The sequence below is a fragment of the Hibiscus syriacus genome, unplaced genomic scaffold, assembly GCF_006381635.1.
Source record: "Hibiscus syriacus cultivar Baekdansim isolate YM2019G1 unplaced genomic scaffold, ASM638163v2 tig00112347_pilon, whole genome shotgun sequence".
NCBI classification, from domain to species: Eukaryota; Viridiplantae; Streptophyta; class Magnoliopsida; order Malvales; family Malvaceae; genus Hibiscus; species Hibiscus syriacus.
The window spans coordinates 576133-604095 of record NW_024063308.1 but is presented as its reverse complement, the minus strand read 5'-3'; the positions used below and the strand labels follow the sequence as shown (position 1 = coordinate 604095).

General features: G+C 34.4%; 2 protein-coding genes and 2 pseudogenes across 6 annotated transcripts; 1 reads left to right on the top strand and 3 right to left on the bottom strand.

The window, feature by feature from the left end:
• Nucleotides 1-4233: 4233 nt before the first annotated feature.
• Nucleotides 4234-10438, bottom strand: LOC120178375 (annotated as a pseudogene).
• Nucleotides 10439-12019: 1581 nt separating this feature from the next.
• Nucleotides 12020-14208, bottom strand: LOC120178318 (WD repeat-containing protein LWD1-like). Of its 3 annotated transcripts, none has more exons than XM_039184187.1 (2): nt 13058-14208; nt 12020-12462 (listed from the first exon to the last, which is right to left on the bottom strand). In XM_039184187.1, the coding sequence occupies exon 1, from the start codon at nt 14109-14111 to the stop codon at nt 13071-13073; it is 1041 nt and encodes a 346-aa protein (XP_039040118.1). In that variant the 5' UTR covers nt 14112-14208; the 3' UTR covers nt 12020-12462; nt 13058-13070. The 3 variants fall into 3 exon arrangements, with proteins under 3 accessions (XP_039040118.1, XP_039040119.1, XP_039040117.1); XM_039184188.1 differs by having other exon boundaries at nt 12021-12462; nt 13077-14208; XM_039184186.1 differs by lacking the exon at nt 12020-12462 and adding an exon at nt 12561-12814 and having other exon boundaries at nt 13077-14208.
• Nucleotides 14209-15421: 1213 nt separating this feature from the next.
• On the bottom strand, nt 15422-17659 carry LOC120178350 (annotated as a pseudogene).
• A 5875-nt stretch (nt 17660-23534) lies between these two features.
• LOC120178332 (DEAD-box ATP-dependent RNA helicase 58, chloroplastic) lies at nt 23535-27682 on the top strand. Of its 3 annotated transcripts, XM_039184200.1 has the most exons (10): nt 23536-23795; nt 23885-23978; nt 24109-24222; nt 24378-24503; nt 24897-25001; nt 25105-25263; nt 25360-25428; nt 25568-25657; nt 26763-26903; nt 27356-27682. In XM_039184200.1, the coding sequence occupies exons 1-10, from the start codon at nt 23578-23580 to the stop codon at nt 27629-27631; spliced, it is 1392 nt and encodes a 463-aa protein (XP_039040131.1). In that variant the 5' UTR covers nt 23536-23577; the 3' UTR covers nt 27632-27682. The 3 variants fall into 3 exon arrangements, with proteins under 3 accessions (XP_039040132.1, XP_039040131.1, XP_039040133.1); XM_039184201.1 differs by lacking the exon at nt 25568-25657 and having other exon boundaries at nt 23535-23795; XM_039184202.1 differs by lacking the exon at nt 23536-23795 and having other exon boundaries at nt 23879-23978; nt 24113-24222; nt 27356-27681.
• The last annotated feature ends 281 nt before the right edge of the window (nt 27683-27963 follow it).

Below are 27963 nucleotides of genomic sequence, written 5' to 3'. Positions count from 1 at the left end.
CGCTCACACCGTCAACCAAATCCACCTCCAAATCCTCCTCCTATTCCTGAAATTCCAATTCCTAATCCCATTGATATTAATTTGACTATCCAAAACTCGTGCTTCAATCATCCTGGTCCTAGAAATCATCGTTTTTGGTATTATCAATATTTCGACTCTTACAAAATTAGAGAAGAACGTATCCCTTCTCGTCAAGCTATGTTAGATATTAATTTTAAATATCTTCCTCTTTTACAAGAGTGGAAATTTGATAAACTTTTTGATCTTGAACCCATTGTCTACCATCAACTTGTTCGTATCTTTTATTCTAATGCCGTTTGTATTAAAAACCGAGCTCAAACCGAAACCGTAGAAGTTCGTTCCTACCTCCTAGGACAATTCTTACATATTAACTCGGCTTACATAGCCAAGGCATTAGGATTAGATAACGATGGTATTTCAAATGAAAAACAAATCTTAGGATCTCGTTATAAAAGAAGGGATAGTGCAAGAGTCTTAGACCTTCATGAACGTTTTCTTCATCTAATGATTTCTTGGTGGTTCTGACCATCCGGAGGTCGTTATTCTACTCTTAGAGCCTTGGATCTTTGGTGGTTACATTGTTTTGAAAACAATATTAAAATAAACCTACCTCAGATCATTTTTGCTGAAATTGTTGAAACCGTAAACCTTGTTCCTAACAAGAAACTCTGTTCATCTCTAGTTTACGGTTACATTTTGAGTAACCTATTTTCTAAATCCAGGCTTAGAGTTGGTCTAGATGCCTCCTTTCCTCTAAAGAAACAAATTAATCTTCTTTCATTAACGAGAGCGGGATGGATTAAGGATAAGGAAACCGGCGAATGGATTCGATCTTCTGAAAATACTCCGGGAGCAAGTTCTTCACGAGCACAACCAGAAGCTGACGACGATCCCGAGCTTGAACAATTAATGTGAGACATCGATGAAGCCGAAGATGAGCCTGAACAACCCGAGGAGCAGCCCGAGGAGCAAGCACAATAAACGTATCAAATGCCTCCATATTTTCAATCCTTTATGGAGACATTCGATTTTCGATATGCTACCATGGATTCGCGCTTTACTTCTATAGAGTCCCATTTATCCACAATGGGAGCTCAACAATTAGAAATTCTTCGGGAGATGCGTGCAAACAACGAAGCAACCAACGCGCGTATTAATGAACTCACTCACGAAATGGCCGCTATACGAGCTCGTTTTCCTCCTCCCGATCTGGATGTTTGATTCTGTGCTTAGCTTTAAAAACTTTGAAATAAAAGATTATTGTTTTAACATCTTGAATATTTTGGAATGTTTGAATTTGTGGATTGATTGATTTTGAATTTGTTTGGATTTATGGATGGTGAGAACTTATATATTTGGTGTGGTTAAATTTATTCATTATTGTATCATTTACATCATTTTAGCAATATGACCAATTTTGCCATGCCACATTAATTATGAATATTGATTATGAAACTAATGGCTAACGTTTCTCTTGATTATGATCTTAGCAACTTAATATATATACTCAATTGGCTAAATGATTTCAAAACCTTGTTTAAATTCTTTACAAATGTCTTTTTGATTTAACAAAAAGGAGGAGAAGTGTTAAAGTTTTAAAGAGGAGTAAGTGTTAAAGTAAGGGGGAATAATTTTCAAAAACGTCGGTTTTTGATTTCAAAATCTTAAAATTACTAAAATATTTTGTTATATCAAAAAGGGGGAGATTGTTGAAAACATTTTGATATTTCGATATAACAAATTAAGTTAAATGAATTTTAAGATTGTTCAATAAGGTTTTCTAAGTATATTCGATATAATTATTCGAATATCAAAACATTACTCTAAATCTTTCAAAAATCATTTTTAATCCTTACTCAAGTGTAAAATTAAGTTTTAATCTTAAAATAATTTCAAAATAATTTTACAAAGTATTTAGAACTATTTCAAAGCCAAAAATTCCATATTGCTCAGAGGGAACCGATTCCCCCCCAAGGGGGTACCGATTCCTCCCTGTGTAACGGTCGAAATATTTGAATTTTACACTTAGGGAACCGATTCCCCATAGGGGGTATCGATTCCTCCCACGCTCCAAACTGTTTTATTAATTGATTTCACACTAAAACGGCTATATTATCTTCATTAATGATTCCCAACGTTCAGAAGTGATTCAAGGTGTATTTAAGCAAGCTTAGAAGCCATTGATCAAGAACAAGAAACATCAAGCAACTAGAATCAAGAGAGAATCAAAGAGAAAGCATCAAACCTCAAGTTTGAGCATTTCAAGCCTATTTTTCATTCAATATTCATTTTGCTTTCAAGAACACTTATTGTGCTCAATTGTATTCATTCTTGAGTGTTCATTTCTTTGTTCTAGAATTGTGCAAACAATCTACCTTGTGAGGATTTCCTTGTAAGTTTGCAAATTTGTATTGTTCTCTTTGGGAGAGAGTGTTCTCAAGAATTTGGGGTATAATTCTTGAGGGTTTGTAAGGTTACTCTTTGTCCTCAAAAGAAAGACAAATTAGTGAGTTTATGGAAAATCCTTAGTGTAGATAGCTAAGGTAGTGGACGTAGACTTTGGTTGAGAAAGTCGAATCACTCTAAATCGCTGTGCAATTTCTTTCAACTTTTCTGCAAAAGCTTCCACCAAAATTTTTATTGCCAATTCACCCCCCCTCTTGGCCGATTCCGTCAATCGATTAACTCAAAACCTTGACTATTATAAATTATAAAATGATCACTCGATTATTCATTATGTTCCAAAATCATCCTTTTCTATTAAAAAATTAACGATCGTCTGAGTTGAATGCCAATATATTGATTGAGATATGATAGTCGTTTGAGATTATGAGATCAAATTTTATCATATCTTAGTCAGCAGGTTAACGTCCAGCTCAAAATGTTGTCAAAATTTAACGAAAAAAGACGAATTTAGAACCTAATAAATAATCGAGTGACTATTTTGTAACTTTTAACAATCGATGGACTCAACAAAGTAACACCATATAATCATGAGACCATTTTGTAACCTTTAATAGTTGGAAGACGCAACAAAGAAATATACTATAGTCAAGGGATCATTTATGTACTTTACCCTAAAGTTTTTTTTATAAAATAGAGAAATAACCAAAAGGATTCAAATTTTAAGGTAGAAACGAGAAAATGTAAATCCACCGCTAATCATATGGGTACGCCAATAACTTGAGCAATAGTAGTTAAAAATTGAGAAAATAACCTCAGTGACAAAAAATGTCTTATAATATACGATTTTGACCAACTTTTTTTGGATTTGCCAAAATGACCAACAAAATCGTAACGCGAAAGTCAAATTCGCAACGCGAACTCCAATTTCGCAACCCAGTTTCCAATTTCGCAACGCGAATATGTAAATCACATTGCGATTTTCCAAATTCGCGTTGCGATTTTCCAAATTCGCAACGCGAATCTGTAAATCGCAACGCGAATTTGTAAATTGCAACACATAAGTCAAATTCGCAACGCGATAGTCAAACTCGCAACACAAAAGTCAAATTCGCAACGCGATAGTCAAATTCGCAATGTGAATAGTAAAAATCGCAACGTGAATAGTAAAATCGCAACGAATCTATATGTAAATTATCTCTTATCATCCATCTATAATAATTTGTTGGAAAAGTGCATAAATAATTTTTATAAAAAATATTCGTACACGTGAAAAAATTTATATGTAAATGAACAACAAATCTATTTCATTTGTCAATCTTCATTACAAATTATTCTAAATTCAATTAATTAAAGTTTGAAATTTGAAAGAATATTTAACTTAGACTAATGAAATAAATTTAAAAAATTAAATTTTGAATTATATTAAGAAAAAGTTGATTCCTATACACATGTAGATAAGTTTTATTTTCCACTTAAAATCCCAGTCTAAAAGCAGAGAGTTACCATTTGAAATTCGCAACGCGATTTTGCGATTTTCTAAATTCGCGTTACGATTTTCCAATTCGCGTTGCGATTTTCCAAATTCACGTTGCGATTTTTCAATTCGCGTTGTGATTTTACTATTTACGTTGCGATTTTACTATTCACGCTGCGATTTTGGAAACTGAGTTGCGAAATTAGAGTTCGCGTTGCGATTTTGTTGGTCATTTTGGCAAATCCAAAAAAATTGGTTAAAATCGTATATTATAAAGTATTTTCGGTCACTAATGTTATTTTCCCTTAAAAATTTATCTACATGAAATACAAGATAGAAATCAGCAGCGGCCATTACAGACCAGTTTGCACATTTATAAACCTGAAAGAAAAGAAAAAAACATTTGAAACTTATCTATCTACATTTGGCATAAACATGATAGAATAATGCTATAGGACATGGAAATTTCCCATTAACAACTTTTATTTGAAATATGGAAATCAAACTACCATTTCATGTTCCAACAGCAGCAGTTTTCAGAGGTTTGCTTTAGACAATGCTTTTAAAGCTTCAGATATCTCCTGTGGCGTTGCTCCACCTTTAATGCTGCTGATCAAGGGGCTGTTCGAAGGGACGATGTCGTTTCTAAAGTCCATTGTTCGGAGCAATGCTTCGGAACCCTTTGTCACCACTTCCTTCATGATCAAAGTCTTGTGAGCCCCTGCTATTAATTCCTCGTAATCGGTGTCTCCAGTTTTGCCGACGATGACAAACATGTTTGCTACATTCAGTCTCCAACGCACGAAAAGGTACCTAATAATCAGAACAAACAGATTAATCCGATGAATAAGTAATGACCTGAAAGTTGATTATAATCAAGTTCTAATACCTTATCATGAATGACTACACATGAAATCAACTTAAAAATTCAACAATGGAATTGTTGAGTATTAATTAGCTTTATCATGAATGAAAGATCTTATAAAGGAAAGCTTCTTATTAGAAGAAATAGAACATTTTGATATCAGTTGTCTTGAGATTGACATGGACTTAGTTTACATGTTACAGATATGCCCATATTCACCTTTGATCGTCTCATTCTTTAAAGCATTTAAACCTATAATACTCGGATTCGAGTATAAGCGTGAGATACGGGTATGTGTCGAACACCGGTATGTTTATTTTATCTAAGTGACAGAGATTTAAATAAGGTTGTTTTAGTTCCTGTATAAGAATCAAGATCATCCTAATATAAAAAATCAGTCCGCATAAGTTTATACCTGAATGCCTGTGCTCGAGATGCAAGGAGAGGAACAACTTGTATTCTAGTTAAGTTCCTGCAGTACATCGGGTGGCAACGGAGACCTCGCATCCTAAGCATCTGCCTCAAATCATCGACTTTCTTTGCCTGTAAAAGCAGCCACCATAAGATCCAAACAAGAAATTCTATTAATTCTTATGTCACCAATGGGTATATTATACATATACCTTACAAAGATCCTTTACAAAGTATGAAACACAGTGGGCATTGCTCGATTTCACATCTTCCTCGACACATGGAGAATTTCGCTCACCCTCAGGGTTCATCAACTTGCAAATTGTCTTCTTTAGACCCTCATAGCCCCAATGAAAGGCAACATGAGACGCATAATCTGGATCGGCAAAAAGCTTTCTGTCTTCTGCTGTGTAAGTTCCAGGGTAATAGACTTCACTGCCACTACCACAGATCAGAGCATCAAAATCATTTACTTGAATCTTTGCTGATTTCAAGAACTCTACTGTTTCTGAGACTGGCATAGCTGTTGATATAGAAAACCCTGTGAACTTTACAATTTGAGTGTCCAGCCGAATGGCCTTAAATATGTCTTGTATAATTTGAATTATCTTCTTGTCAGGGAACCCCTTGCTGTCATAGCAGTCAAGTGTTAAAACAACTAATCTACGCCGCCGCCTTAAAATAGGATACTTGCTTGCCACATTTTCAAGCTTCACTCCTTCAGTTTCTTTCAAGTTTATTTCCGGCTTATTTATCTTGCTCAGGACTCGTTTTACTTGGTCTTGAAGCTCAGGATCACCAGAAGATAAAGCTACAGGGTCAAGGGATCCAGTTAGTGAAGCTTTATCTCCATCAACTGAGAGCCTAAGGGACATGTCTATCACATCTTTAAGTGAGTCGTTTAAAGATGATACTTCTGCAGAGACGTCATCCCCTGGTGTATCTGTTTGCCACTGAGGATATCTCATTCGACAAGCTGCCACCTTCGTCAAGTATGTACAGCAGTGTTCAGGCCATGAGTAAAGATGTATATCTTCCAACCATTCTTTCTGCACTCATGCCATAAGTTTTTCTCCGATACCAACTTCAACAGGGCAGAAGAAATCGCTTTCTGGTCATGGGGATCCACCAGAAGCCCATTATTTAGTGCCTAAAATTCATTGAGAAAGGGAAAAAAAGTTAAGAATTGGAACTATAGTAACATTTTGTAGAAGAACCGTACAGACGACAATGTGGATGTTTAGAATCTTTAAACATTTTCAACAAATAGTTCCTCTCAAGTTTTTAATCCCTTGTTCAGAAAGCTCTGGAAAGTCCACCAACAGTATCAATGATTGAAAGATATGTTCATCATTCTTACTCGCTGGATGTCAACCGGTCCACCATTTTTGTTGCCACCATAGGCAGGCCATGGGCTGCTGCCTGCATTATATCAAATAAATAGAGATAAAGTTTATATCTCATTGAACTTGATAACATGGCATTTAAAACCAAATTTCAACCGATAAAAACTAACCTCTATCAACGTAAGTCCAAAAGGCTCAACCAGAGCTGGATTTATGAAATCTTCCTGCGATATTTACATAGAGTTGATAAAAAAAACAATAGCACATGAACTAGCTCGAACAAAAATGAACTCCAATTAACCTTTGTTTTTGCTGCAAGTCGATAGATATCGGGAACATCTGCTTGTTTATGATGCTTTGGATAGGCGACCTGTCCATAGAGGTCATACTTGTCAACAAGTTTCAATACTGTTACGAGCACACTAGCACTCGGACCAGTCATTTCATCAATATCATCCCAATTCCCCATTATAAGTGTCTGCAAAAAAAAATAGTATTAGTAGCCTTTCTTCCACTCTTTAAATCAAAATTGTCGCAGAAACTAACTTACAAGATTAGCAAGCTCTCGTAAAGGAAGACATTCTCCAAAGGCTTTCAAAAGATTGGTTATGTTCTTCTTGGGATCAGGTCTAGATAAGGCCAAGATCATCGGCTTGTGGGGATTTGTAAGAAACCTCATCACCTGCCAACGTTAGGAAGAATCAGTAAAAGATCCGTTAAATGATGAGTGTATAACATAGCTGACCTACTTACTTCTGACCATATTGTTGGAATTGCCTTGGAGAAGATCCATCAGTACCTCCAATAACTGAGACAATTTCTCCATCAATCTCAGGGGCTTCTTCTTGAATTACAACATTGCTGTAGTCCATCCCAGGAGGAATAACCTACAAACAAATTGTACTTCAAAACTAAAATAAGAGGTGTAAACCAGATAGTTCAGTATCATCTCATTGATCGAGACAACGCGGAGTTAACAATATGTTTCAGAACAAGGAAAAATATACTTCTGTGGTAATTCTCTTTCCACATCATCTGTAACATCCATATGACGGAAGCAGTGATCAATACAATATCTCAAAATAGGGGAAAGAGAAAGGAAAAAAAGAATAATTATTGTTACCACCATTATTGGCATGTATCGACCATGACAGTTTACCCAACGTCTAGAACGGACACGTAAAACTTTTTCAAGCTTGACATCAAATCCATCATAAAGCCCCCACTGCTCTTCAATGTCTTGTTGGGTACTAGTGACAACTAGTTCTGCAACATCAAGGGAAAATTCTTCTGCTTCAATTCTTCTCATAATCTTGTATGTCGGATTGATGTCTTCCTTTGATTGACGTCCTTGTTTAAGAAGCTGCTCAAGCTTGTTTCTCCCAAGAGAGTGTCCTGTTAAAACCATGGGGACGTTTAAAGTACCTGAGAGAAGCTCAGCACTGTCCCCTGCATCAGCATAATGACCATGGATAACATATGGTCATACAGGTTGGCCTCCACCAATTTGTTCACCGAGAATTTTTTGACATATTAAGAATGTGAGCCAGAGAACCATCTACAAATTCCTGAATATAAGGCCACAATAATTCTTTATGAAGGTACTTATCACGTGGACCAAAAGGGATCCTTATAATGTACGCCCTGCTACTCTCTCCAACATCATTTCCATCTGCATCTTCACCGGTGGTCGTTAACATTTCTGTAGGCTCACCATAGCTCCAATCAACTTCAGGTGATAAGACTTGTCGAGTAAAAAGATCCACTCTATACACTCCTGGCATCTTTCCAAGGGCCCTAGAAAGCTCTACCACATATTTGACCTGAGGACCATTTTATTGTTTTAAAAACATAAAATAAATGAAGTGAAGCCAAAATGCAATCAATAATTTTTGTTGTTGTTGTAGAATACAACATTTACCTGTCCACCAGTGTCAGAATCTCGACCAAGCTCCATGTTTTCTCCTCAGACTAACCCATGTAAACTGGTTTACAGAGAAGAAATATAACAGTGCTTCAATTGAACTGTTAATGCAGAATTCCTTATAGAATCTCTTAAGTTGCTCTTTCATTAAAATGCAAGCAAGTCATGCCACTTGGAGTAAAATCATGATGGTAACTTTCAGGCACGGTTATTCGATTTACATTCTTTTTGCTTCTATGGATAATGAAATGAAGAAATTTATGAAATACATGCATTAAAAAATTTAATGAATTGTGTAATCCATTGGGAAAATGAGAAATACAAATATGATGGTTGTTGTCGCCTGCTCCAATAACAAATCATTGGTTTAACTAAAGAATCAGTAGACAGTTTTAAATTACAATGGTTATTTGGTTATCATTAGTTAATGAAGCCCTTCCTTCCTCTTCCACAGTTTTAAATAAAATACACAGTTTTAAATTAATCCTAGTAGGCTTAAATTGATAGAGAAATCTTAAGATGAATTCAGGATTAATGCACACTAGGAGGGAAAGTGATACCTGATAAGGATAATGTAAAGTTTCTTTCCCTTCTTGTCCTCTGACCACACTTCCAAGTTGGAATAGTTTCTTTGGAATGTTTTCCTCGGGGTCTCAGTGCTCATCAACTCACTAACAGCATCTCCCTTCTCTCCTTCTGACAAGTCTTCAACTAAGTCCTCAGTGGCATCCTTGCGCACAAGTTCACGTTCCCATTTCTGCTTTGCCAATCGTTGCAGTTCTTCCCATTCCAACTATTTACATCATAAGATTGTGATTTGAGTACTCCAAATTGCTTCACTTCTGTAAGTAAAAACTCATTTTCAGGTTTCTTGGAGCTCAATCTATGTTATCTAAAGGGGGAAATGTCACACTTTAGAAATATTCTTGCAAAACTCTCATTTAGCCATATTCAGGAAGAAACACTTACAGAATTGTCCATTCACATAGTTAACTATCTTCACTAAGGAATTTGTTCAAACACAAGGTACCATACAGCCACATGAGCAAATATAAATACTAAAGCCTTAAATCGGACTGAATAATCGAGAAAGACAATCTAACTAGTCCTCACATACGCATAGGACATCCAAAGACATGCACACTAAGTTGTATACATATTTATACATACATAGTTACATACACACACATATCTATAAAGAATACATCACAGAGTTAACTATCTTCAATATGGAATTTCTTCAAACACAAGGTACCATACAGCTACATGAGCAGATATAAATATGAAAACCGTAAATCGGATTGAATAATCGAGAAAGACAATCTAACTAGTCCTTGCATACACATAGGACATCCAAAGACGTGCACACTAAGTTACATACATATTTATACGTACAAAGTTACATTATATACAGTCACATATGTATAAAGAAGCACTTACAGAATTGTCCATTCAATGAGTTAACTATCTTCACTAAGGAATTTGTTCAAACACAAGGTACCATACAGCTACATGAACGGATATAAATATGAAAGACAATCTAACTAGTCCTTGCATACGCATAGGATATCCAAAGACATGGAAACTTAGTTATATGTATATTGATACACACACGTACATATATACATGCATATCTCTATGAAGAATAGAGAGGGAATAAGGATAGAGGAGGGACCTGCTTCTTTTTACGGGTAAGGTGCCAAATGCGCCAGCACATGTTCTCGAGCCTTGAACTACGTTCGCTGGCATTCCGCGTGGCGACAACCTTGATCCATGTCCTATGTAGATCGGTTTCATCAACACCGGCGACCACCTCTTCAACAAAGTACTTTGTTGGATTGAAATGACCCCTTTCTCTCAAATCCACCGTTGGGTTTTGCTGCTCCTCGATGGCTGCTGCCCCACCGTCCAGTATTGCTTCCAAGTATCCATTTATCCACTCGTTCGCTGCCATTCCCTTCTTTCACTTTCGCGTCTCCTCTTGGACTATGAAAAAAATGGGTTCTTTTTGTCTTGGTTTCCACATTGAGTGGCAAATGAGAAGGCTCGACAGTTTTGTTCCAAAACAAATATGAAAATGGATGATTCGGTTGAGGTTGGAAAGAGTCGTGCGAGAGATGGAAGGGAAAGAGGTGCATGCAAAAGGGAAGACGTGGCTTAAAGAGATGGAGACACGTATGCAGAAGATGAATGCACAGTTTGGATATGCAATACAAGGTGTGAATGAGTGTTGGATGTTTTTGTTTCTTCACAATATTGTTTTGTTATTAGCTACAGTCTACAATTCAATTAAAAATATAATTACTAAATATACGATATCATATTGAATAAGGGTTGAATATTGTTGATGATAATATTTAGATAATGACGATTATAAATGATTCATTTTTTTATAAAAACGAAGAGTTATAATTCATAATCAGTAATAAATTTATAGATAGTCATTGTAGTATCGTATAAAGATTTTGAGAAAAGAAAGACTCCCTTTAATATGATATGAAGGATTATATATAGAAATCTTTTATACTGATATACTTAAAATAATCATCATAAAACATCATCTATTATAAATAAGTCAATTTATTATCTAATAAGTTTATGATGATTATTTTAAGTCAATTTATTTTTTTATTTATTTTTGAATTAATAAGTCAATATTAGGAATCGCGTCAAGGGGATGTTTATTATTCAAAATTTTGATATTCTAGAAATTTTAATAAATTTTAAAAGATATAAGATATTATGTATACTTCAACGCTCTATAAATGAAAAAATATCACTAGGAAAATTTAAAGAAGATATAATAAATATATAAGTTTTAAAATTTTGTTTGTGGCTCCAATACTATGTTTTATCAATTTATATGATGAAAATTTAATCTCAAATTTAAATTAATAAAAATAATTAATAAAGTGATTTTACTTTGATAGTGGCAAAGTAATATTTATTCAAAAATAACTCTCAATCATTTGATATTTTACGCTCGTACTCTTGACATTAATGTACTCGAACATAAGGGAGGAGCTAGAAAATTTTATTTTGGATGTCAAATTTAGAGAAAATTTATTTTAGGGTGTCAAAATTAAAAATTATATAAAAAATTAAGTAAATGAAAATGAATAATGGGTGTCCGTTTATGTTTAAAGGTACCCATAATTTTTTAAAAATATATTTATTTTTTTTAAATATTTTATATCAAAAGATTTTTAAAAAAATTATTTTTCCAAAAAAAATTAGAGATAAATACAAACCGAACATGAACACTTTTAAAAATAAACAAACGAACACAAACACAACTTTCTTCATTCAAACTTTGTTCATATATATATATATATATATATGCTAACTAATTAGATTTCTAGCCTGCCACGATTATCTATATGCTGAATCACTGCAACAAAGTCTAAGAAAATGACAATTAATGGAATCCTATCTACTTCCCAATTCAAATTCAAAAACTTTTGAAGCGTAATTTAAACTGTGCATGATGATCTAGGTTGAGATAAACTAACAAAGCCAAAGCAAGGGAACATGCACATAGTGTCATACATGGATTCTGCAAACTTCCCAATATTAACTCCCACTAAGGGTGCTGCAAACCCCTAATAAGAAATTGATACTGTTAATAGCAACCATATGATCCAAATTGGCCAAAGTTTATCTTGTATCAACTAAAACACAAATAGCAATGAATTCTCCAATGCATAAACAGAGTTTTTGATACTTCTCCATGACCCTCTTCACCGCGCTTAACAAAAACAGGTAACAGAAAATCCACTTGTGAAACCGAACTAACATGACTGCTAGAGGTCAAAGACCCGATATATGAAAACAGGCTTTTTATATTGCTCTACCAATGACCACTCATCCTCACAATTTTTCTCCCTTGACAAATATATTGTCATTAGATTTAACTCCGCATGAACCAATCCGTGTCCTTTGGTCACGTAGTTGCCCGTTGATGCCATTGCTATATCGGCTTCTATCCTTCCAAGTTCCACCTGCAAGGTTATAACTGATTTGGTTTTCCATAGATCAGTCGGGAACTTAGTCATGTTCATAACAATTCTATGGGTAAAGCTAGTTTAACATTAACACAAACACAAGCATCTCAAAGCAGCCCAGGGTACCCCCACCCATATTCATGCCCATCGTTTATCACATTTATGGTAACTAATTAAACTTTGCAGAAAACCAAAGAAACTGAAAACACTCTCATCTTGTCCAACAGAACAACAGAGATCATGTTGCATAAATCAAACCGCAAAGAGTGGTTGTCTTGATCTTGTGTTTCATTTCACGGTCCATAAATCACTGCTTCTCAAGCGTTCTAAAAAAATGAATCTGCAGCTATTTTGCTCTCACAACTACAAATAAAACAGGGAAAGTTTTGGATGTAAAGGAATGGCAAACACCAAAAATAGAGCAGGTTAAAGAGATTGGTATAGTCATAAGGAAGATGTTTTCAATCAATATCCAAGCATCAGAACCAAAACAGTTTCGAGATTTTAGACACGACAATAGCAACAATTGTTATTCCCATAGATTTGAGTACAATTACTACACTAAGAATTATCAAATTTAGCATTGAATGTTACTACCCGACATACCAATTCCATACACTCATACCCTGAGAATCTGAAGCTTGGTGGAGAACGCGATGGCCACCCAATCAGGCTGGGAAATTGACCACTGTAACTGCTCGATTTCGGCCCCGGCGGTGTAGGCGAGGATTGGGTCAAGCCCACCCTCCATAGGCTGACTCATGGAGGACAAGTCCCAAATCAAGGCCTGGGAATCATCCCCGGCAGTGCAAATATGGCAAGAGCTGTGGGGTGCCCACGCTATGGCATTGGCACTAGCCTGGTGCCTCTGCAGCTCAACCACCGGCAGTGTAGGGAAGCGGATATCCAAAACAACCACCTTAGCACTGTCCATAATTATAGTGGCCATGTATCTTGGGTCCTGCTTGTTCCACCCCAACCGTACAAGCGGAGTATCGGGCTCCGAACTCTCATAAATAATAGTGGAGTGCTCCTTGTCGTGAAGGTCGAAAACCCTAACCGACCCATCAGCAGAAACAGAAGCAAAAACACCAACGCCGCCCCAGGCGATATCATAAACCTCTTTATCATGGGCAATAAGCTGGGTATCCACCGTTTCCCTCTCGATATCCCAAATAGTACAAGTCGTATCAATGGAGGAGGTGCCGATTCGCTTGGGCTCCGCCTCATTCCAGTCGAAGGAGGTAAGAGGGCCGCAGAACTCACTGTTCTTGTTGCCATTAAAGAGGGACTTGAGGTCGACCCGGGAGTGATCATCGGAGATCCTCCAAATGCGGAGAAAGTCAGAGGAAGTGGCGAGAAGATCGGGTTTCTGGCACTCCTTGTCGGGGATGAAGATGGTCTTGGTTGGGGGATAGGGATGATCGAAAGAGAGGTTTGGGTCGGATCGGATCTCTCCATTGGAGTCATCGAGCTGAACAATCTCGAGGTGATTAGTGTACTGCTCAAGAAGGCTGGCGATAGCGAGACGGTATTTCTTGTCGCGGCGGACACTCCAGTTCATGGCGTAGATGTGCCAGGGGGCCTCGTAAGTGTATATCTCCGATCGTTTCTGTTGCTCATTGGAACCCTCCGGGTTGGGATCGCTGCTAGCGGCCATCTGCGGCGGCGACACCAGAGCAGTGTTACTATTAGTATTGGATTAATTGAGGATTACAAAGGATAAAGTCTGCCATTTTCGTTTCCTTTTCACTTGAAACCGTTTTTTCTTTTAATTACAATAAAATAAAAGTGAAGGATTGAATATGCGCCTGAAATAAAGTTATCGCCTCATTATTATTTTAGGTAAAATACACTTTTGGTCCCTAATTATAAGGTTATTTACTTATACATCCTACTTCTATGAAAATTTATAAAATGATCAACTGATTCAACAAACCGACAGATCACGTGTTAATTAATGAAAGGATAAACTACACCATGATCACTTAACTATTGAGAGTTTTCAATTTAACTAGTAATCTTTTAATTTTATTAGTAATATCATTTAGTTATTTAAATGATATCAATTAAGTCATCCGTCGTTAATATTTAACGTATGAACTAACATGACAGTTACAAAATTAGTATAATTACATGCGTTTCCATCTGATTGATGGCCAATATGCAATTTTATCAAATTTTTTAACTATAATCGTATCAACTCTTCTATCAAATGTTAGTCATACGTGGCTTGATCGACATAATTTACTAGTTAAGTGGTAGGATTGATAAAATTAAAATATTAATGGTTGAATTAGAATCCTTCCATGGTTAAGTGGCCATAAGTGTAATTTACCCTTAATAAAAATAGTAAAATAACAAATTTAACTCTTATATTTTATATATTTTTATATTTCATCCTGATTTTAGAAAAATAATCGTCAATGTTCTAATATTTAATCAATTTAATCCCTAAAATCCAAAATTCTAGTATGAAACAGAAGCAACGAGAGAAAGAGACTAAGGTTGTGCCCGGTACAACACTTGTACAGGCGATTAGAACGATATTAGAAAGAAAATGGGAAATTAGACTTCAACTTGTTCGAAAGGAAGTTAACTCAGTAGCGGATTTTTCACCAAAAGGTAAATCACATCATCATTAAAAAAATAAATATCATATCAGCAGTTCAGTTAATTTTTTGACGGTAGGATATTAAAATGAAACTTAAACAAAACGTTAGATACAATTTAAAAAAATAAAATTTAAATACTAAAACATAAGAAAAATAATAATTTAGGTATTAAATATATAATTTATAAAGAAAACATGGATCAATATAAGGAATTCCAATTTCATTCATGAAAATCAACTTCAAATTGTCACTTTTACGTATAGCCAAAGCAATTATGTTCTGGGTAATTAAACCACAAACGCGAATTTCAATTTTACTCGAGAACAAATAATTTCACGAGAAAACAAGAGTTCGATCAGTCGGGAAGGTATGGCCAAAAAATTGAATTTCGACGATTATTTGAGAAGGTATTATCAAAAAGCTGCGGACATGGAGGAGGGTGCTCCATTGTGGCATTCACCATTTTCCTTAAACTTCTGAATAATGAGGAAAGTTGTAGCTTGAAACAATCCATTACTCATTGCAACAACAAGATATATGGCAACCGATACAGGGCATAAATCGAAAACCTACCGGTTCGCATCAGCCATATTCAGAATGAATGCAAAGAATTTTTCCAGGACAAAGAGCAGCACAGCTTCGATCACACCAGGTCTCGCTTTCTGCAATTTTATATCAGTTGCTGCATTTTAGAGTCCATTTACTAATGAGCTCCGTTTCTTCAGTATAGCAGCAGTGAAACCGAGTGCGAAGACCTGCAAAGACGAAGAGCATATGCAAATAATCAGTACTTTCATTGTAAGATTTCATAGTCTTGTGAAAATCAAAGTAGCTATGATAGAGCTATTAACCAACTTGGAAGAAGCAAAAAATACTAAAATATTGACAGCCCATCATTTCAACATACAGAAACCAGCAGTCTCCTACATACAATTTTTCGGAACTGATATGAAATTGTCCCACAACACACAATCGAATCGTTCCTACGGCTAAAACGTAAACGTAGCATAACATATGGATGTTAAGTGTCATCAAATATATACAGCTACCAGTTGAATCCAAAACCTGGACTTATCCTTATTCTCTTGGATCAAAGGCCAGATTAATCACAATCCATCATTTTGATTTAAAATAAGATTGGACCTTATTGATTCCATTGTAAATTTAAGACTAGATGTAGTTAGTAACATTAATCAAGAGTCAAGTTAATAATTTGATGTAAAGCTTTGCTTCAAAACTCAGAGCTGACCGAGAAAACATCAACTATAAATGATGTAATATCAAATTTAACTCCCCGACATTTTCTCAAATAATCATTTTGGTTCATTTTTTTTTCATAGAATACTTTAACTCTTAATGTTTCAATTTTTGGTTAAAATGACCCATGATGGATTAAAATCGTTTGTTGACTAACGGACAACATATATTGCTGACACGATATTTTCACATGTCTTATATATTTAACATGACATGTGTTGTTATTCAATATGAAACATAGAATGGTTTACGTTAGTTAAGATAGTGATATGATATGTGTCACATCACTCATGATGTTGATATGATATGTATCATGTCATCTAATACGATGACGTGACATATATCACGTCAATAATTAAGTACATTTAAAAATATCACGTCAATAACATATGTTAATCGTCAGTCAACTAACAGTTTATATAAAAAATTAAAACGTTGGGATTTAAATATTTAAAAATAATAATAAAGACTAAAACGATCATTCATGTAAACGTTGATTATTAATTTTGATATTATGTCATCGTAAATCAAAAACCCAAAGCTTGGACCTTGTTAATGCCTCTGTATGTGCTTCAACACCAGATCATTGGCAGAAATCGGCTAAAGAATTCAAGTTCATAATTTGATATAAAGTTTTATTTCAATCCCCATATTCATGAATCAAAAACTATACTTAAACATTAAAGCATCATAAATAGAACTCGAAGAATCAAAATACAAAACAAAACCTTAGGATTGAAAGGGTCAGCTGCTCCTGAATCAATGATTACTCCTTTTATCTTCTCTTTCAATCCCTCTCTTCTCTGAAAGCTATCAAGCAATGAACCATATCTGCCACAAAAGAACACCAAATGATCCCCAAATTTACTTTCAACAATCAATTTTTCTTTTAAAAATGGAATTTTATTCACTAAACTTACACGAACCAGCCAGTGTTGCTAAAAGCATGGAAAATGAAGCACCTTTCACGACCATCTCCCTCTTTCTCCATAACCCACTTGGCCAACTCATTTCCCAGTTCAGATATACGCTGCTCAATCCTTGCACCAGCATCAAACCATAGAAATACCTTAACATCCACGACAAAAGTAACCCCATGGAATCCTCTTAAGTTGTGCCATTCAGCATATCTCTTTAAATGTTTGCTTTTAGCCCCAAGCCATCCCAAAAAGAACTACCTTTACGACTTTGTCTTTGCATCCAAAAGCCTCAGCCTTCTCATCTGTCACACCCCAATTTAAGGCTAAATTTTTAGAAATTATAAAGTATTGAATTTAAGTGACACTTTAGAAGAAATTGAGGATTAAATTGTAAAGTTACAAAGTTTGCATACCATTTTAGAAGTTGAAGGAAATTTAGGGACCAAGTCCTGAATTCTCCCATTAAGTGTCGACAGCAATTTCATTATATACGTGCAAATTGATTTCTGGTTTCACACCAGAACAATTTGCTAAATTTTTCCTCCCCCTCCCCTCCTTTCAAACTCGATCCCTATGTCGTCCGACCACCGATCGTCGATTCGAAACCACCATTGTGTTCATCATCGACCGGTGAATAAAACCTTGTAAACCGATCGTAGCGAAATACTGTTAAACGTCGTGAATTTCGATTCAAAGTTTCGACTTTTTTTAACAACACCGCCGTAAAAATCGTCAATTCATCGTCGATCGTTGCTCCGTTTTTGACACCTCCCGCACCATAGTGTTGCTTGTGTCGTTCCGAGTTCACAGGTGTCCTTCACGTCTCCGTCGTCGCCGACACGTGAGGGAGGTGAAGAAGTCAAAGTTTATGACGTGTTGAAATCGAGCTCTCCACCGTTCAAAATTTTGAACCGAGCTTGGTAAGTGTCTTAAAATCGCTTAAAATATATTTAGAAAAAATTCGGGAATTTTTCAGATACCCTAGCACTGTTCACGCACCCCCACGCTCCGCCCCTGCGCGTTGGGAAGGTTCGAAAATGGGGGTGGCAGTTTGACCCGGTTTGACCTGACTCGTTGACCCGACTCGACCCGTTGACCCGACTCGACCCGTTGACCGTTGACTTTGAACAAAAATTCAAATTTTTCAAAAAATCATATTTTATATTTTCGACGTCCTGAGTCCGATTCCGAAGTCCGTTTTTCCAAATTTGAACCTGAAAGCCTCCAAATTATCATTCAAACCCGTTGACTTTGACCACAGTCAATTTTTGAAAAGTTAAAATTTTTGAAAAGTCATATTTTATATTTTTCGATGTCCTGAATTTGATTCCAAAGTCCGTTTCGCCAAATATGAACCCGGTAAGCTGTTTTTCACTGATTTATCAACCGATTTGATCCGTTTTTCACAATTAAGCTCTGTTTCTGATGAAATTTATGTTGATATGTATTCGAAAATTTATTGGAAGTTGATTTCAAGATCAAGGGCATTCAAATGGAGTGTAAATGGTCGATCAATATGGCATAAAAATCAAGATAATACATTACTACCTCTTTATGCTTTATGGAATATGTTGATAATGGATAAATGCATGAATATATATATATGATTGGTCTATTATGTCTGTTTGATTATGGATAGATTCAAACCGAATACGATTTAAGTGATAAATTATGAGAATAATTCGATTAGGTAAAATTACAAAAATACCCTTATATTGTAAAAATACAATAATTGACATTGGAAGTTGGATAAGAATTTTGTTAAGGAATAATTTACAGATTAGAGATTATCCGAAAAAGTGATTAACCCTAGAATCACTAAATTATAATTATCATTTATTAAGAGTTTTAATACCGAAATTATCTGTTAAGAAATTACAAAAATGCCCTTGAGAGGTAAAAATAGTCTGAGTTGACCCTGAATAAAAAAGTACCCTGAGGATTCGTACTTAAACCGATGAATTACAATTTTAATTGTTAAGATCATGTCTTTGTACAGAAAATTTCTGATATTCCGTTTGTAAAATCTGAGAAGACACTTACCCGAAAATCTCCGAGTTATGAGTAAATCACTAAAGAATAATTTATCGATGGTGCTCTTTTGTCAGAATTGTTCAAAAGGACTGAAGTAAAAGATAAGTTTGAATTAAATAATAAGACCGAACGGAATAAAAGGAAAATGACCAAAATACCCCTGGAATGCAAATGACCCAAGAATATCACTAAGCGCAGGAATGATTGAATACCCTAGAAGGGAAATGAATTGATCAGTCGACAAGTATCAGTTTTGGAAGTAGTTCAGCTCGAGTTGTTTGAAAATCCGATCGATCGACATAGATTGTAAATGTCCAAAATCTTCGTTCTCCCTTATCAGCTCAAATCACTCTGGTCATATATGAAAAACAAGTAACCCATATGCAAAGGATTCTGAAAAACTTTCTTAATACTTGTGCCTCCGAAAATTTTCCGAATACTAATTGATCCTGATAAGTCATGTTCTGAATAATCAATGTTCCCATCAGCTAATAAACCCTTCCGATAATGATTCTAATTTATGACATTCTATCGGTATACTAAAGATCCCTGTTTCTATGTCCAATAAGATTATCCAGTACCTCCGAACCATATCTATAATCTCTATTGTGTTCCCTAATCATATGAATATTTTATCTGATTTCTGTTCTGAATTCTGTTATGATTTCCGCTCTGAATTCTGTTCTAATTTATGCTCTGAATTCTGTTATGATTTCTGCTCTGATTTCTGTTCTGATTTCGAATATCTCCGTTACTGAAGCAAAATGGATTATTCGGGGCACTCTGGGTTATGGTATGAAGACTCTGGCAGGTTCAGTCTTTGCGATTAATTTCTTTTATAGGTTCTGCACTGACTGATAATTCCTTATGGACCTAAGGCGACCCTTAGGTAGGCTCTGCGGCCCTGAGATTTTTCTTAGATAGGCCAGGGAGGCCCCAAGGTACTCCCTTAGGTTGTGCAGTTCGGGGATCTACACATGGCATTCGGTTGGAGGATGATTCGGAGTTTTTAAATTAAAAACTCCTATGATGTTTTTAATAACCGTGATCTGCACTGATTTTAAAAAGCATAAATGTTTTAAATGTTTTGCGGGAACACACTAGACAACCCATTATGATCTCCTGAACCCAGATATCTGAAATATTTCCATATGAATTGAAAGCTTACTGTCTGTTACTACCTGAAATATCCGTAGGATCTCCGATCAGCATAAAAATCTGTAGATGTCTAAACCAATAAGGAAACATACGATTATTTGTTATCTGCATGTCCTGTAGCATCATCTGGTAGTTCTGTATTACTGAGCTTCCCAAAGCTCACTCTGTTACTCACCTTTTCAGATTAAAAGAATTGTACCGGTGCATCTATTGACATCAGTAAGGGAGTTCTTCTGGCGTTGCTTGTAGAGTATGGTACATGTGATTAGGGGGCATGTAGGTTGTATTTTATTTAATATTCAAGTCTGAAAATCTGTTTTATTTCTGAATACTGATAAATTATATTATGTATTCATAAATCATTTTATGAGTTTACATGTTTTAATAAAAGTTTTAAATTTTCCAAGATTTTTACAGTGGGTCGCTCCGGTGGCCCTAATGTGACATCCTAGATTGGATTTCTCCATTGATAACAACCTCGATGTTGAAAGAAGAAGATTGAATGGTTTTATAGAAACTCTAAAATAGGAGTGGTTTTGGAACCTTTGAGGGAGTTTGCAAAAATGGGTTCTTGCAACTTTGTTAAGAAACAGTGGAGTTGAAGCAGTTTTGGTGATAAAGGAAGGGAAACAGAGAGCGTTAGAGGAAGCAGCTACCATGGTGGAAATTTTGGGTTGAGGATTTAAGAAAGAGAAAGGTTTATTATTATATATTGGCTTTTTTTCACATCAAAAAATGAAAGCCAATAAGCTCTTGGCTACTATTGAAAGGCTTATAAAGTATATAGTATGAAGATGATTATGAAGAGAAATGTGAAAAAATTTAAGGTAGAAAAGCTTTTTTTTAGCATTAATGGAGGATTGGGATCCTTTCTTGAACCTAACTCTGTAAATTAACAATAGAACAAAACCTTGATTTTCATATTTTAGTTAGGGGAATAAGGGTTATTAACGGCTCTAGAACACCTTACTTAAAAGAATACGAGATAATAAAAAGAACAGTTTAGACAAACAAATAAATATATTTTCTCTTAATTTTTATTTTTTAAAAATAACATATAAGAACAGTAGAAAATTAAAAAGTATCATTACATAACAATAATCTTTAATGTTTGTACAAATAATTATTATATCTTCTTTCTTTGGAATATTTTAATTATAATATTTCAATTTTTAATTAAAATAACACATGTTAAATGAAAATCGTTAGCTAACTAATAGTTAATACATATTCATCACATAACATTTTCACATATGTTTAATTAGTGAAGCGACATAAGTCACGTTGTCACTTTGAATAATGCCACACATTTCACATCATTAATTTAGAGGACATAACATATGTCACATTATCAATTAAACACACATGAAAATGTTAAGTCATAAATATGTATTGATCATTAGTCAACTAACTACTTTTATCAAACAAAATTCGTATTGGTGTTGGTTTCCGACCATCAATTCTTTTTTCCCTTTGTTTCTTTTTTAGTTTTTTAATAAGAATAATTCTATCTTTGTGACATGTTTTTCGTCTTCTGTCTCGGTCGTTTGGTTGTTCTTTTTATTTTATGTTTTTTCAGGGTTGGATTTGACGATGCCACAATTGATCAAGATGGTGTTTATTTGTAATCTTGTTGATCTTCCCTATTATTGACCCTCAGATTGAATTTAGATATACCATTTTGTGTTCGTGGATAGTTTCTCACGACACTCGGCTCTTATTTGCGATTCTCGGTGGTCTTTTAATAGCTTAATCCCCTTTTGTAGTTCGTTTGCCGATATAGTTAGATTTGTTCGTATCTATTTTTTGTTCGAATCTTTTGATTGAGTTTTTAACACTTTTCATGTATGATCATTATATGATCTTAAGTGGTTAGTTTAAGTGTTATACAAGAATGTCCAAATTATGTATTTAGTTTATAATAATAATTATAAACCTTTATTTTAATTTTAGTTTTTTTTACTTTTTAATAAAATTATTTGCTTATGTTAAAAAATGTTTAAAAAAATAAAGAGCAAAATAATTATTTATACAAAATTTTGAAAGTTAATTTTATTGTTATGCCAATCATCAATTAGGAAGGTTGAGTGGGAAAATGCAGTACAAAATTATAACTTGGAGCAAGCCTTGGAACCCTTATAACCAAAGTTGTTGGAGCCTAATAAGATCGGTCGGTTTAAACCGCTTAGACCGGAAATCGGTAGATGTAACGGTCCAGTAGTTGCCACAGAACTATTTTTAGATTGAATCATTTGGGATTATACTAAAAGCAGAAACCAAAATGGATTAAACGGGACCAAAAAAGAGAGTAAAAACCGGTTAATATTTAAACTCATTAATTGTTAGGCCTAAATTCATTTAATTCTTGGTCCAATTATGGCTCAAGTTTGTTCAATTTCATTTTCACCATTACAAAAAAAAATTAAAGTACACAAATAATATAATTGGTTGTTTTATTGAGTTTTATGATTATTAAAAGTTATAAAATGTCCTTCAATTTATGTTATTATTTTATTAAGTCTCATTATTATTAAAAACATAAAATAATTTTTCGATTATTCATATATTTTAAAGTCGTTCTTTTCTGTTAAAAAAATTGACATATGCTGAGTTAGACGATTACGGGATCAGATTTTATAGTATCCCTGCTAACATGTTAACATCTAACTCATACGACAATCAATTTTTTTTTAAAAAATCACATGTTAACAAAATAATATTTTATTGTTAGGATCATTTTGTAACTTTTAAGAGTCGAGGGACTCAACAAAATAATACATTATAGTTAAAGATTATTTGTTTACTTTATCCAAAAATTTAATAATTTAGAATGATCATATTATAAGATAATATTTATTCAAAATTTTCTTAATTTATTGATAATGTAAATATACTCCACAGCCGTATCTATTTGAATTCAAATCCTTTAAAACAATTAGCATTCTTTTCCGCCACTAAATATTACTACTAACTTTTTTTCATAAATTTCCAAAAGTAATGATTAAATTTACAGTTTATAATTATGCAGGGGACTAATAATAGAATTTGATCTACGTATACAAATAAGATGACATCACTTGGGACTCGCCATCTGAACTGTTGATGATATCCAGATTGAAGAAAACCGAAAAGGGAAACGAAAATGGCTTCTTCAAATTCAGCTACGCATCTTCTCTCTATACCCAAAACGGTACCGTACTCAAAACCTAGTGCTTACCGTTTCCTTCAACCACGAAGGCCGTCCCCCAATCTCCGTTGCTCGTCGGAAAAATTCTCAAATAAACCTCTCTTCTGCTCACCAAATTCTTCAACTCTTCGTGAAATCTGCCAGAACCACGTGCCGGACCATGTGCTACGCAGGCAAGCCTCTCTTCCGCTTCACTTCCTTTTTGTTTTGTTTTGTTAATTGGAGGTATTGTATGTTTCTCGCTCATACGGTGTCGTTTTAGACTGGAAGAGGTTGGCTATTTAATGCCAACAGATGTACAGATGGAAGCTTTGCCTGTTCTCTTCTCTGGAAATGATTGCATTCTTCATGCTCAGGTTTTCTTCCAAATCAATATTATTTTTATTTTTTTTTTCAATATTCATATATGTATATATATTAAAAACACAAAAATATTTGCCTGAGATGATGATGTAATTAATGTTGGCCTCATTGATGGTGCTCTAGACAGGTTCCGGGAAGACGCTGACTTATTTATTGTTAATATATTCTCTAATAAATCCTAAAAGATCAGCTGTTCAAGCTCTAATTGTGGTTCCCACCAGGGAACTTGGCATGCAAGTAAGGCTTTCATTTTTATTATTTTGACATTTCAAGTTCAATTTCATTTGGATATTTGATTTCGGACAAATAAGTAGTTTACAATATTGGATTATATCAAGTGAATATGGTAGTACTATTATTATGGAAGTTTTGGTGTTTGTTATTCGGTCAAGGTTACAAAAGTCGCTCGGTTGTTGGCTGCTGCAAGGCATATGGATCCCGTACTGGACCACAAGTCATATACTGTTATGGCGCTCTTAGATGGAGGAATGTTGAGGAGACATAAGAGTTGGCTCAAGGTGCTTAATTCTTCCCGTTATGTTGTCCATGTAGATTACAGGATAGTTGCCAAACATTATTATCTTTCTAAATTAGGTTAAAATATTTTCAATAGACAGTGATTCATTTTGACAATGTGGAATTATTTGATAAGTAATTGAAAAGAATGAAACTCAGTTCTTACTTACTATTTTTTTTCTATGTTTTCTAATTTTATTGAGCAGCAATGAAGTGCCCTCTGGTAAAGTTTGATGATGTATATTCTTTAAGGTGTTTCCTTAACATCGAAGTATTTTTGAAAGCTCTTATGTTTGTGCTAAATTTCATGTCAAACTACATGAAAATGTATGTGCTAGTCATGTTTTAGGCATATTTAATCTGTTCATTTATTTTCCCCAATGTTTAAAATTCAGGCAGAACCACCTACTATTGTGGTAGCAACAATTAGAAGTTTGAGCCAGATGCTTGAAAAGCAGATATTTAAGCTTGATTCTATGCGAGTATTGGTGGTTGATGAGGTAATCAAATTACTATAGCTTCTGCCTCTGTTAATTAGTTGTTGACTTATTTATGATCTGTTTTTTAAAAATGAGGTTTCTTACACTTTTTTTTCTTTGTTAGGTTGATTTTTTATTCAATTCTTCCAAACAAGTTAGTTCTCTTCGGATGCTTTTAACGTCATATTCTTCGTGCAACAACCGTCAAACTGTTTTTGCCAGTGCATCCATCCCTCAGCATAGACGATTTATACATGACTGCATTCAGCAGAAGTGGACAAAGGTTAATCTGTTAAAAGTTCTTGTGTCATCTTGCTGGAAACTCTTGTACTTCTGTTTTTGGTTTTAGCACGTGTTACTATTTCTGTATTACCTACAGGGGGACGTTGCTCATGTCCATGTCAATCCAATTAAGCCAATGCCATCATGCCTACATCATAGATTTGTGGTGAGGAATTTTTTATTATCAAACTTATATGTATTTACTACAAATTATGTTTTACCAAATGTTATTTCCGTTTGTAGCATCTTGCTCTTGGTCTATGATGCCCCGATTGCTTATGGTCCTATGTTAAATTGCTTGACAGATATGTGGTAGAAAAGAGAAACACCAACTATTGATATCTTTATTACAATCTGATCTGCCCAAGTCTGGTATTATTTTTGTTGGTGAGCAGGTATGCACAGCTTATCCTTGTTCAAATATTGACTTATGAGATGATGCAATTATTATATTTTGTTATCTTGGAAATAGGTTTGGGTTTGTGGCAAAAAAAGAAAAGAAAGTAGGTTTGGGTTTATGCATTTTCTGTATGAATGCTTTAACCTGATATTTAATGAATGACATTTTCTTGATATGATCATGATACCTGCTGGTTCCAATCCAAACCTCTAATCTAGCATACATGTGTGTGTAACTTGTATGGCTTTATGTTTTCATGGATGAAAGGAAAAGTAGGAATGTAATTGTCAGAAGTAGCCGTGTAGTAGTAGTAGTAGTCCTATTATTATTATTATTAGTACTAGTAGTAGTCTCATTTGTTTAAGAGTCTTTTATGATATGAAGATAAGTCTTATGAGTCTTTGCAATCTAGATAGAAGTTTATCTTTAAAGTCCTATTGCAAGTCAACTACTACTCAGTCTATTTAAACTCTTGTAATCGCCTACTTCAGAAATCGGATTGTTTTTCTTGCATTAACTCCATTATTCTTTCCTTCTCTCTCGATTTATTCACTTACATTACAACATGGTATCAAATTAGGTTTCGTTCCTGATTTGAAAATTCTTTTTCATCTATTAAAATATGTCAGCACATTCTACTAGTTTATAGGCTCTACCAAGGATCAGTTGGCAGATATGCTCACAAAGGGGCTAACAAGCAAGGTTTTTCATGAAATTTTAAAGATAGGAATGTCAGATATTCACTCACCAACACGAGTGAGTGTCAGAAGCAACCGTGTCGTAGTAGTAGTCTCCTTTGTTTTTAGGAGTCTTTTATGATAAGTTAGGTAAGTCTTATTAGTTTACGTAATCTAGATAGAAGATTATCTTTAAAGTCCTATTAGAAGTCAAACTCAGTGTATTGAAACTCTTGTAATCTCCTACTTCAGAAATAATTTTTTTCTTGCGTTAACTCCAGTATTCTTTCCTTCTCTCTTGATTTATTCTCTTAGAATACAACATTAATTGGTCTTAAATTGAACTTCGACAAGCTTTAGGTTCAACTTTCTCGGTTTCTCTAATAATTTCTCAAGTATTCATTTCTCCACAATTCAATGCAGTCTGAGAAGGCAAAAAAAGCCGGGAAAGCTCCCTCAACATCTCTTTTAATTGATTTTTTGAGGACATCATATGAAGGTTCTTTACAGATCCTTCTTTTGGAGGAGGACATGAATTTTAATTCACGAGCAGCTTCACTCTCAGTAAGTGTTCTCTAATTCTTCTATGATTAGGTGTGCCCTTTCCCATTCCCCTCTAGATAAAATAAAGCTGAGTTTGTTACTAATTAGTTTAATTGATTATTCTAGCAGAATTATATGATTCCTTTTATGTGAAAAAGAAAATAGAAGAAAATTGACAAAGTGTTGTATATAAAAAAAACCACAGTGGTTGTTGCGGAGTATGAAGAATGTTAGTTATTGGTAGAGAGATGATGGAAAGGGAGAAAGGTGAAAAAGTTTAGTTCAACTTTTTCCCTCTTCTAGCCTCAACGTGGTTTCTAACAATTGTCTATTGTTTGATCCTTTTGTAAAGGCCTGTAGGGAGAATGAAAAGGGGGGGGGGGGGGAAATCAAATTTACAGTTCAAATTCATACCAACCACAATGTTATTTGTAGTAGTTCAATCATTTATTATCATTCCGAAAAATTTGCAGGATGTGAGAGAAGGAGAAGGGTATCTCCTTGTGTGTACAGATATTGCAGCAAGGGGGATTGATCTGCCAGAAACAACTCACATATACAACTTTGACCTGCCAAAAACTGCTGTTGATTATTTACATCGGGCTGGAAGAACAGGTAGAATGCCATTTTCAGATAAAAAATACACTGTTACCAATATTATTTTGTCAGAGGAGCGTTTTGTTTTACAAAGATTTGAGAACGAATTGATCTTTAACTGTGAAGAGCTTACTTTGGAGATTCCATGTTAAAAGTTTGATTTTATACAATTTATGTGCCTATTCCATTGATGTACATTTTGGATTTGGTGCATCATTGAATCAATTAGAAAGTACAAGTTTTCTTTCCTACGAGTTATGTTAAATGAGAATCTATAACTTTTGATGCTCAGTGAAGATATTCATTTTTTTTCATTTTAATTTTATTTATATTATTATTATTATTATTATAATTATTATAATTATAATAATTATTATTATTAATATATATTATTTATTTATTAATATTACAAAACTCGGGGCCCAATAATCAGGCCCATATTACAAGCCCAAACCAAACTGAAACCCAAAACATTTAGGGTTTT

Coding starts and splice junctions, on each gene's coding strand:
- LOC120178318 (XM_039184187.1), bottom strand. CDS start 14,111: ATGGCCGCTAGCAGCGATCCCAACCCGGAGGGTTCCAATGAGCAACAG.
- LOC120178332 (XM_039184200.1), top strand. CDS start 23,578: ATGGCTTCTTCAAATTCAGCTACGCATCTTCTCTCTATACCCAAAACG. Junction 23,796..23,884: donor CCGGACCATGTGCTACGCAG/GCAAGCCTCTCT, acceptor GTGTCGTTTTAG/ACTGGAAGAGGTTGGCTATT. Junction 26,904..27,355: donor CACGAGCAGCTTCACTCTCA/GTAAGTGTTCTC, acceptor AAAAATTTGCAG/GATGTGAGAGAAGGAGAAGG.